Source organism: Phyllostomus hastatus, unplaced genomic scaffold (assembly GCF_019186645.2).
Source record: "Phyllostomus hastatus isolate PE091 unplaced genomic scaffold, TTU_PhHast_1.1 phas_scaffold_182, whole genome shotgun sequence".
Lineage (NCBI taxonomy): Eukaryota > Metazoa > Chordata > Mammalia > Chiroptera > Phyllostomidae > Phyllostomus > Phyllostomus hastatus.
Genome location: NW_025334013.1, coordinates 27,165,934 through 27,177,968, shown reverse-complemented (window position 1 = coordinate 27,177,968; position 12,035 = coordinate 27,165,934). Strand labels below are relative to the sequence as shown.

Genomic DNA, 12,035 nt, shown 5'->3' with positions numbered 1-12,035 from the left:
GTCCTCAAAATCTGGACTTAAGCCATTACACTAGACAAGTGGTTTTCCAACCCCACCTTTTCCAAACAAGCACTTTCCTCAAATGAAGGCTGTGTAAACCCACAACAGCAAACAGATACAAGTGACGCTGGGCCGGTGGTAGCTCAGCAGGATCCAGAGACCCACTTCTCAGACTCTCCCCAAGGCCCATCCGTCCTGATTACTAGTCTAAAACCAATGTACACGATGGACATTCTTTTCCCTATCACTGCCTATGCACAGACATCACACACACACACACACACACACACACACACACACACACACGGAGTCTGGCTCTCTGCCTAGTCTAGTAGCCTTCATCACTTCATACTCATCACTGTATAAAGCAGGGGTGTCAGGCTCATTTTCACCAGGGGCCACATCAGCCTCGTGGTTACCTTCAAAGGGCTGAAGTAATTTTAGGACTGTATAAATGTAACTACTCCTTAACTGTTAAGGAGTTGAAATTACATTCAGCCCTTTGAAGGCAGCCACAAGGCTGACGTGGCCCCTGGTAAAAATGAGTTTGACACCCCTGGTATAAAGACAATAGCTCTCTGGCCCTGACTGGTGTGGCTCAGTGGGTTGGGCGCCCACCTGCACTGAAAGGTCACCAGTTCAATTCCTGGTAGGGGCACATGCCTGAGTTGTAGGCCAGGTTCTCAGTTGGAGGCATGCAAGAGGCAACTGATCAATATTTCTCTTGCACATCGATGTTTCTCTCCCTCTCTTCCCCTCTCTCTAAAAATAACTAAAATCTTAAAAAAAGTTTTCTGGACTCAAATCATGCCACTGGACTGACAGCTTCAATGCCATCCACCGAGCAGTGATGGCTTCTCCAATTTATTTTTTGAGTCAACTGAAGGCATATTTCAGTAACAATACACAAAAGAAATTCAACTGTTTAAGATTTTTAAACTTTAAAGGCAAATAAATCCAGTATTACCTTGGACAGTTTTTCCCAAGTAATCGCCTTTGCGTTCCTTGTTAATAACATACTGGTATATCTTTCCGGTGGTCAGGTTATTGTCCTTGGTGAGGCGGATGTCCAGGAAACGCTCATAGTTACCCAGATCGAGGTCTACTTCCCCACCGTCATCCAGCACAAAAACCTCACCTGGGGCACACGGGGAAAATGTTCAGGGCAAAAGAAAAAGACATACGCCGCGGCACAGCTTGTGTGCCAAAACATAAACACTCAACTAGAACAAAGTCTCAATTACCCACACACAAAGCAAAAGCAATTTATTTCTAGATAACTAAAGAGGACACAAAAGGAAAAGCACCGACCATTCTCCAGAAGGTAACTTCACACTTCCAGTCTGTCAACAAACTCAGTCTGAATCAGGAAGAGTTCTGAAACAGCATGGAACGGAAGAAAATTACAGCCCAAAGGGCTGGGGACAGACGGGACTTTACAGCTCGTGTGGCATCTGTTGTTCTCAACGACGTCTACTACTTGAGCAAAGCAAGGTTTGAAGTGTGACAAAAAGCATGATTTCATTCGAAAGTTAAACAAGACATACCATTAAGATCATTCTAAAAGCCATCTCCCGGGCTACACTTTAGTCCTAAGCAAAGCTGTGAAACTACAAAGTTTTTCCCCATTTCTTTGTTTAACATTCACTCCTCAAAACATCAGTCTAGAAAAGTTTGCCCAGTATGGTTCATTCCTACCATCACAATAAAATATAAGCTCAAAAATAGGAAAGGGAAAAAAACATCTCATTTTCCCCTTCAGAGAAAGAACTTGTCCCCCCGCTCAGGAACTCTGCACAAAGTACTGCTCCAGTCTGTCCTCTTCTCCTGCTGCTACTTATTACACTAACGTGTCCGCCCTGCTGACGCTCATCTGTACAGATTCTGACCTCAACGTTAGAAAGCAGGAATATGAAAACAGAATTTAAAAACTTGAAGAGTGTGCTTTAACAATACATCCATCCCCAATTTTAACCAAACAACCACCTAGGTATTAATTCCGACAATCACGTAACCACAGGAGACAGGCACTATCCTAACCTCCCTTAACAGTTTCGTTTCAACTTTCCACTCACCTCAAAAGATCCTCGTTTATATTATCTGAACTCTGTCCACAAAACAGAATTTCCAGCTCACATGTCACGCAACTCCAGCATTTATCTGTGGTCTAAACCCCTACAAAGTGGTCCTTCAGCCTTTTTGAATGAACACACCTCCATCAAAGGAACTCACAACTTCTGGAAGTCAGTTACCTCAGTCTTAGAAAGCGCTTGCTATTATAAAGATCTTTCTTATGTCACAGAAAAATCTATTTTCTTATAATTTCTTTCCATGCATCCTATTTCTAAAGCTTGGGACCACAAGGAATAAATATAATCCCTCTTCTCAAATATTTAAAGAAAGTTATTATGTCACCAGATTACCCTTTTTCAAAGAAGTGACAAATTTTCACTCATCCACCAAAAAGATAATTCCTGTTCTTTCTGTTACAGAAACCTCTAGACTCTAATCACTACATTGCATATTAAGATTTCTGCTTCCTCATCCTGACCAGCATGGCTCAGTTAGTTGAGCATCATTCTGCAAAGTTAAGGGTCACCAGTTCAATTCCCCGTCAGGGCACATGCCTGGGTTGTGGCCCAGTTCCCAGTTGGGGTGCATGTGAGAGGCAACCAATTGATGTTTCTCTCACACATCGATGTTTCTCTCCCTCCAGTTGTCCACCCTTTCCTTCTCTCTAAAAATAAATAAGTAAAATCTTAAAAAAAAAAAAAAAAAAAAGAAGATTTCTGCTTCCTCTGTCTAGGTGAGGAAAGCATCATTCTGCTACTCTAAGGACCTTTTTAGAAGGCAAGAAATGGAAGTCATGCAAAATACACACAATTTCCAAGGGCTGACTCACATGTTCTTCTACACACAACACAATTAAAAATGCACTTTGCTTACCATGCTCATAAGGAGAGAATGTCCCTGCGTCAATGTTAATGTATGGGTCGATTTTAATCGAGGTGACATGTAAACCACATGACTTCAGGATCGTGCCCACACTGCTGGCAATGATCCCTTTTCCGATTCCTGATATAACGCCACCAGTCACCAGAATGTACTTCATTTTCCTTTTTGACCTGTGGGAAGGAAAAACTATAGATGAAATATAGCTCAACAAGTCAAACGTAGCTAGCTTCAAACACTGACTGCCATTTACTGGCTATCACCCTCTCGGAGCCTTGGGTGCCCTGTCTGTCACGTGACCTCAGAAAGTTGTTTTGTGGGTTCCTGGATCACTGAGTGGCTTCGGTCAAATATGAGTTGAAAAACAACTGCTAATCAAGGAACGTACCTTTTTTTTTCACGCTTTGACAACACTGTGAGTCAACCTAATTTAAAAAAAAAAAACAACAAAAAACGCTTTAAGCTATCGGTAGAACACTATGCCCCAACTGTTGGCTGGCATCGCCACCAGGCAATGGCACACCAGCCAGGTACCTCATTACTGTCCCTACATGGGGAAAACAATTTCACTCTTGGATGAGCACTCTGATTTCCCATAAAATAGTGTCTTTGGCTAAACTACAATGTAGCACCAAGAAAGCACAGCTCCTCTAGGTTAGTGAAGACAGAATAAAAGAACTTAAAAGAAGTTGCAGTTGTACCTAAAAATCTTTTAATTAAAGGCAGCTCTTCTGCAGTTTAATAATAACTTACTCGTTGCCAGCAATCTCTCCCAGGTACGCCCTGAAGAGTTTTATATGTTAGAGGAAAGGGACAGCAGATAATAAACCAGTATGAAGCATGTAATAAGCAGAGGACTCAAAAAGTGGGCAGATTAGATTAAATCCAAAGAGCCAGACAGTTATGGCAGTGTCTGGAAGAAAGAGACTCAATGCGAGATAAGAAGCAATGGACAGAAGCAAGAACAGCAGAAGCAAGGGGCGGGTAAAACAAAAGCATAGACAAGCAGAGGAGACAGTGACAGGCTCACCAGGGAGAATTTCTCTCTGGCCCACAGACAGCTTCAGAGGCCCCCAAAACATCGTTTGGTCAACAAACCTAAATGTGATCAAAATGAAAAACACAATCACCAAGGAGAAAGAGAGAATGCTTGCTTTGGCAAGGACAGGCCCTTCTCTGGGAACACTTCATGTGAAGCCAAAAACAAGCTACGAAAGGGAAGAAGGAAACAGGAGTTCCACTTCAAGCATTGCCCTCACCTCGCTCCTCCCCAAAGCAGGAATGAACGCACTTGGCAAAGAGATAAAATGTTTAAAATGTCTTCCCCTGACAGGCAGACACCATCACCATGCCCTTTCTATCCTCTGTTGCAGCATTTCCAAAAGCATGCTCCTTGGTTTCTATAAAATGCATATGGGGTTCCCTAAAAGGATTTAGGAACACATAAGAGAAATACTGGGATATCAGTTAAATAGTCAATTGGTTTCTTTAATGCAAGACCTCTAGGAGCCTTTACTAGGTTAACATTCAATGTGACCTCCAAAAAGGAGTATTCGGTATGCAGTTTTCCCAAACTTGTTTGACCCCAAGTCCCTAACATTTGGGGGAAACACTTCTCTGACTGCTCCCTGACAGTTGAACGAGTCCTTACTGGCTCATGAATATCAGACTTGGCTATATTTTAGAGAGGCCCTAGCCAGGTGGCCCCCAGAGACTATGCCTGGTCTTACCAAATTTTGGATGTTCTTGGAAATTCTTCAGCCACTCTGAGTGGTTTACAGAGTGAGAAGTCTCATCTCATCGATTTACATTTGAATTGCCCCAATTTTACTCTAAAAGGGTAACACCACTCTTCAGGGGTGATTCTTGCAGTATCCCACAGTGCCTGGCAATAAATATTCAACGTACTCAAAGGCCAGGTGGGGGCCCCCAGGACTCATCCACTCACATTCATGGACGCCCATCACTGTCAATATGTATGTGCAGGCTACTGTGCCAGACACTCTGGGGACTACAATTAATCAGATCTGGGCCCATACCTCAAGTTGCTGGCAGTCCAGTTTGAGACAACACATTTACAAAGAAAGGAGTGATGCAGTGATGGTGAGAGCAGAGGGACAGTATGTGAACAGTATAAAGGGGGAAGAAGAGCAGAAAGCTTTCAGTGGCAACAGTAGGGTCAAGTTCCAGGACCCATTAGAAGGTAAGGGAAATCCAAAGGTGGAGGACCCAGGCTACTCCTGCTTTGTTGACCTGAAACGTGTAACAGGCCTTAAAGGGCTGACTGCTTGACAAAGCATGGGGAAGGGAACAGAGTGAACAGGAAGGTGAAAGCTATCTACGGAAACCAGAGGTAGGGCCGAGACAAGTGGTGGGGGGAAGACAGTAGGAAATAAGTTGTAAATGTAGGCAAGGGGCCCAGTCATGTGAAAACGTGAATGTCCAATCTGAACTTTATTCTGAAGGTGATGGAGACATTGGAAGGTTTTCAAGCACAGAAGTAACAAAAATCAAGATGCAGCAAAGGAATTCAACAAAGATGGAAAAAAGCTTCTTTTTTGCTGGTTCATTAAATGTTGTGAGATCCAGTTCCAGCTCCATCCCTTGGGTACTGAGACCTGTCAAGTCACTTAAGCTGCCTGAGTCCTTACATCTGTAAAACGGGGGTGAGAATCTCCACGTCACTTTTGACATAAAACCGCTGAGAATTCAAAATTATAACGTGCAGATGAAAATGCACAAATGTAGTGAACTTAACTTTAAAATGCAACATCTTCACACCGGCGGCCCAGAAGGGAGGTGGCCGGCTGTGGGGACGAAGGGGACAGCACCAGGAGGCTGTCAGGCCGGGTGAGCTCCAAGGCCCCTTCCGCTTCAGGAGTCAAGGCACGCCGGAGGGGGCCGAGGCCAGGCCGCGGAACCCATCCCACCACGACAAGCCAGTCTCGGATCTTGAAACCCCTCCTGGCGAGGTGCCTTGAGGACCGAGGGACGTAGCCCGGGGCAGTCCGAAGGGAGCAGCAGCTGCGGGGTCCAGCGCTCTAAGGCCCTCTCCATCCCACGAGCCAACCTCGGCCTCCCACTGCGGAGCCCTGCAGCCCTTTCTGCTGCCCCACGCCCACTGCGGCCCGTCTCCCCAGTGGCGCCCGGCCACGCGGCCCCGCGCGCGGGAGCCGGCTCCTCGCCGGCCTGGCCGCCCGCCCCATTCCGTTAGGCACGGAACTGATTGGGCAGGCCTGCTCTCCACATCACCCGCGATTGGTGGGAGCGGTGTCTGTCACCCGGCGGTAGAGCTGTCCCGCGCTGGGCTCAGCCCGCGCCGCCGATTCCTGCACCAGAGAACGGCTCCCCCGGGATCTCTGGAGTCAGCCTACCTGAGGCCCGCTTCAAATCCTCCTGTCGGCTAAGAAGCTAGGAGGAAGACGCACACCGTGGCCCCGGCAGCCAGTGAAGCAGCCCGGCCGCATGCGCCCGGCAGTCTTTCACGGAGGCGGGCCCTAGGCGGTGCGCACGCAGAGGCAGGGGGCGGGGCGGGCGCGTGGTCCCACCCCGTGGCGGAGCCTGGATGCGCGCGACGCAGGGCCCCGAATGCGCAGGCGTCTGGCGGACTGGGTTTCCCACCTGTCTGGCGGGGTGGTTGGAACGGTCCTTCATCAGCTCCTGACACTGGAAAAGTAGCTATTCGAGACTGGGGAGGCTGTGGCATTTCTGCCAAGAAGCTTTTGTCACAGCCAGTGGTGTAAGCTACGTTTCTTAAGGGGGAGGAGGCCGTTTTTGGATTCACATCTGGCAAATCCTTCGCCTGGCAGCAGCCCCCTGCCACCACAGCCTTCCAAGAAAGCCTGGATCCATCCCACCGAGCCTCTGAAACTCCTGCCTTATGAGCAGAACGGTCAAGGCTCCTGGTGTTGCAACCCCAACCCCATCTCTCCCGCCGCGCCTACTGGGCCCCAGCTTCTAAAAAGGAAGCCCAAGAGGGTGGCTGGGCACAGGTTCCTTCCTTATCGAGCTCCCTTTCCTCTACATCAGCCCCGACAGTGGCTGCTTTAGCTGGACAACGGTCCGGAGACGTACTGTGTGTCATCCAGCTAACGTTCACTGAGCGCTCACTGGGCCAAGTGCTGTGCTGGGCTCCAAGGGGCCCTGTCCTAGGTTCAACGATGCAGTGCACAGGCCAACTAATCAGCTAATTACAGTTCATGATTTTCCTAAGTGCTTGTGGCTGAAGTCCCCGATGGCAGGGGAGTGAGGGCCCAGCGGGGGGACTGACCAAGCCTCATGGGGGTTGGGCATGCAGGCAGGCAAGTCTTCCTTGAAAAGGGTATCTTTAAAGCTAAGACCTGAAGCTTGCCGGTAAAAGAAAGAGAAGGGAGAAATCAGTAAGGATGAGTGAGGCAGAAGTAAAGTCTGTGTAAGGGCCCTGAATCCCAGAAGATCCTAGCAGAGCTGAACTGGAAGGCCAGTGTAACTGCGTTGGAGAGCACTGAAGGAAGAGAGAATCATGAGGTCAGGCCAGAGAGGAGGGCAGAGCTATACTATGCAGAGCATCATAGACCAAGCTAAGGATTTCTTTTCTTCTAAGAGCAGTGGAAAACCATAGAAACGTTTGGGGAGGGTTTTTGTTTTTCTACTGAGTAGTGAACACACACACATGATTAATTACATTTTTTTCATGTAACACTCCACAAGGGTAGACTTGCGAAGTGAGTCTCTCATCTCTGTACCCGGTGTTCCTGTTTCTTCCCTAGGAGCAATTTGTCACAAGTTCTTCTGTATCCTCATTAAAAGATTTTTTAAAAATGTGTGATATGATCAAATTTGCATTTTAGGAGAATAACTCAAAAAATGGACTTTTACCTGGCTGGCATAGCTCAGTGGATTGAGCGCAGTTGCGAACCAAAGCATCGCACGTTTGATTCCCAGCCAGGGTACGTGCCTGGGTTGCAGGCCACGGCCCCCAGCAACCGCACATTGATGTTTCTCTCTCTCTCTTTCTCTCTCCCTTCCCTCTCTAAAAATAAATAAATAAACTCTTTTTTAAAAAATGGACTTTTAAAAATCCTTCCAAGTCTGCATCACCACTGCCCCTACTCTGCCAAGCTGCCCAAGCTACAGCACTCAGCTCCAGATCTAAAACAGGCGTGGGATGTGTTTGATGTGTACGTCCACACGTTCTTTCAAGAAATCTTTGGTGTTTATCGAAGTGTCTGGGACATGATAGGCTTGAGGACATACTTGCTAAAGTAATGAAGTTGCTGTAGGAGACACTGTACAAAAATGAGCCACTCTCTCAGCCACTCTTCTGGGTGGCCACTTGACACTCCCCTCTCCTTCCTCAAACCTCTGCCATCCCCACCCCCTTACTCTCTCAGCTGATGGCCTCAGTTCTTCTGTCACTGAAAAAATAGAAGCCACCAGGAGAACTTCCTTCAGCTCTCACCACTGTATCCACCATCTTTTATCTGTGCACACAAGCTCTGCCTGCTTTCCTGTGCTGTGGACAAACTGTGCCCCTAAAGGTCAACTGCTCCTCTTCGCTTCGAGTGCCATATCCTCTCAACCCAAGAATGTCACTCTAGTTCTCTCTGCCAGCATCGACAACTCTTCCCTCTCTGCTAGATTGTCTCCACTCACATGATGCAATTTCTCCCATCTTTACCATTTTATCTATTTATTTTTAGAGAGAGGGGAAAGGAAGGAGAAATAGAAAGAGAGAAACATCAACGTGTGGTTGCCTCTCACACACCTCTACTGAGGACCTGGCCCACAACCCACGTATGTATGTGCCTTGACCGGGAATTGAACCCATGACCCTCTGGTTCACAGGCCGGCACTCAATTCACTGAGCCACACCAGCCAAGACTAATTTCTCCCATCTTAAAACCCTTTCTTGAGCACATCATTTTCTGGCTACTCCATCTCTCTGTGCTCCTTTTTGGCACAACTCCTAGAAAGCGTTGTTTGTACTTGCTGTCTCCAACTTCTTCCCTCACTCTTGAACTCATTCTGATCACACTATTGCTTATGTAAGTTTACCAAAACTGCACTTGTCAAACATTAACATCCATGTTCCCAGACCTCTTCTCTGTTCAGCAGCCTAGACTGACAAGTCCCAGGTAAAGACACCAGTGTGGCTGAATACCCATGGCATGGGTGCCTGTGTATATTTGCACATTTGGGCTGCCCGACTAGTCATATCTTGACTACTGTGAACAGTGGTTCAATGAACATAGAGATGCATAACTCTTTTTGAATTAGTATTTTGGATTTCTTCAGATAAACACCCAGAAGTAGAATCACTGGGTCACGAGGCAGTTCTGTTTTTAATATTTTGAGGAACCTCATACTGTTTTCCACAGTGTCTGCACCAGTCTGCCTTCCTGCCACCAGTGTATGAGGGTGTTGTTTCCTCCTCATCCTTACCAAAACTTCTTGTTTCTTGATTTATTGATGATAGCCATCTGACAGGTGTGAGGTAGTATCTCATTGTGGTTTTAATTTGCACTTCTCTGATAATTAGCGGCATTGAGCACATTTTCATATGCCTATTAGCCATCTGTATGTCCTCTTTGGAGAAGTGTCTATTCAAGACCTCTGCCCATTTTTTAATCAGATCATTTAGGGGGGTTTTGGTGTTAAGTTGTATGAGTTTACAAAGTTTGGGTATTAACCTTGTGTCAGATGTACCATTGGTGAATATCTTCTCCCAATTGGTAGATTGTTTTTTCATTTTATTGATGATTTCCTTTTCAGTACAGAAACTTTTTAGTTTGATGTAGTCCCATTCGTCTACTTTTTTCTCTTGTTTCTCTTGCCTAAGGAGATACATCAACAAAAATATTACTGAGCCCTGGCTGGTGTGGCTCAGTGGTTGAGTGCCAGCCTGAAAATCAAAGAACCGCCGGTTCAATTCCCAGTCAGGGCACATGCCTGGGTTGCGGGCCAAGTCCCCAGTAGGGAGCACGGGAGAGGCAATCACACATTGATGTTTCTCTCCTTCTCTTTCTCTCTCCCTCCCAGTCTCTAAAAATAAATAAAATCTTTAAAAAATATATTACTGAGAGTAGTGTCAGAGCGTTCATTGCCTATGATTTCTTCTAGGAGTTTTATGGTTGCAGGTCTCACATTAACATCTTTCATTCATTTTGAGTTTTCATTCAGACTTTAAATACCATCTAGATACAGGAAACCATCTGGAAGTTAGCAGAGCAGGAGGGATGGGGGACAGGGAAAATTGGTGATGGCGAATAAGAGGCACAAATTTCCAGTTATAAAATAAATGTCATGGGAATGTAATGTACAGCATAGGAAATACAGTCAATAATATTGCAATAAATATGTATGGTGACAGATAGTAACTAGACTTATTGTGGTGATCATTCCATGACGTATTGATATATAATTATCGAATCACTATGATATATACCTGAAACTAATTGGGTGTTGCGTGCCAGTTATATTCCAATTAGGAAATATGTCTCCGGAGGAGACAAGAAGCTGGCGGTGGTAGTTGTCTCTGAGTAGAAAGGTGTCTGAGGAATAGAGTGGGTGGAAAATGCCTTATATTGTGAAAGTCTTTTTTCCCTTTTGAACATTTTTATCATTTGTACATGTGTACATGTTACATATTCTAAAAAAGGAATAAAATAATGCAAATAACTATTCACATAAATAAATAGCTAGATGGCTAAATAGATACCATTTTTGTTCAGACAACTCCCAAATTCATATTTCCAGCTTGGAACTCTGCTGGACTCAAGGTTTGGGGCCCTTCTAAGCACAGGGCCCTGAGTCAGCCCTGTGAGAAGGTGTGCAAGGCCACACGCCTTGTCTTCGGGTGGGACGATTCTGCACGCTATTCAGGATCTAGAGCTCCCTGGGGACAGAATGAGGCTTAGACTCAGCAAAACCAGGGGTTGGCAAACCTTCTGTAAAGGGCCAGATAGTTAAAACTTTGAGCATTTGGGGCCATACAGTCCCAGTCACAACTATTCAACTCTGTGTTTATAGAGCAGAGAGGCCGTGGACGAGATAAGTGCGGCTGTGTTCCACAAGACTTGGGCCGAAGGCCAAAGATTGCCACCCCTGAGCTAAGTGCACCTCTTGTCTAGCTTCTCCCCCACCCTCTCCTGCGACCATTCCTTTATCTGTCACTTGCACAAGAACCCCATCTCAGATGCTCCTGGGAACCCAACCTAAGACAGCATTCCTCCTACCTGTCCTGCCTGCGGTTCACTCGGTGCTCACCCAAGCCACTTACCACAGGTGCCAAAACTGCCCATTTACCTGTCTGTCCCCTTCACGTCAGACTGCAATCTCTTTGACTCACTCAGCCTTTCTGAGTCTCAGTTCCCTTATCAGCTACAGTCGTGCTCACCTTTTAATAACCAGGATCTACTACCTTACAGTTCAAATGCCATCATTATTACTATATCATGTGGAATGAAGCCAAGACTGAGAAGCATAAACTCTTCTTAAAGCACACGGGCAGGTTCACTCTGAACCCTCTCTCTGTTTGGTTCCCCCCTCCCCCTCATTCTACTCATCACCAAACCTTGTTCATTGTTTCCTCACCAAGGCTTCTTCGGGTTAGTTCTTCCACTTTCACATCAATATGCTGTCATCCTGGTCTGGCATTTTAATTTTTTAATTTTGTTTATACTCACCTCAGGACATTTTTTTCATTGCTTTTAGGAAGACAGGAAGGGAGAGAGAGAAACATCAATGTGAGAGAGAAGTATCAATTGGTTGCCTCCCACACGTGCCTAGACCAGGGATCAAACTCGCAACCTAGATATATGCCCTGACTGGGAATTGAACCTGCATCCTTTCGATTATGGGATGATGTTCCAACCAACTGAGCCACACCAGCCAGAGCCCAGTCTGACATTTTAATAGGTTATCTGGGTCAGTAGTGGGGCAGAAGGGAGACTGCAACTATTGACTTAAATTTGTAATGTTTTCCCAGATTGAGTCTGTATTCTAAAATGAAATTTATTTAGTTTTTAATAACTATGCAAATGGCACAAAGTTCAGAAGGTAAAGAGGAATGCACAGTGAATGCCTCCTCCCATGCCTGCTCC

At 46.0% G+C, this 12,035-nt stretch overlaps 1 protein-coding gene across 4 annotated transcripts in view; it reads right to left on the bottom strand.

Moving 5' to 3' along the window:
- Positions 1-6,455, bottom strand: part of CTPS1 (CTP synthase 1) — a 29,824-nt gene extending 23,369 nt beyond the window's left edge. For 2 of the 4 annotated variants that reach the window (XM_045859934.1, XM_045859935.1), the window contains exons 1-4: positions 6,327-6,441; positions 3,341-3,377; positions 2,947-3,125; positions 968-1,138 (exon numbers count right to left, since the gene is read on the bottom strand). In XM_045859934.1, coding sequence (XP_045715890.1) covers positions 968-1,138; positions 2,947-3,112 — 337 coding nt within the window. In that variant the 5' untranslated portion in view covers positions 3,113-3,125; positions 3,341-3,377; positions 6,327-6,441. Of the gene's footprint in view, positions 1-967; positions 1,139-2,946; positions 3,126-3,340; positions 3,378-3,982; positions 4,051-6,326 lie in introns of all 4 variants that reach the window. The other 2 variants (XM_045859937.1, XM_045859936.1) reach the window with 2 other exon arrangements.
- Between the last annotated feature and the right edge of the window lie 5,580 nt (positions 6,456-12,035).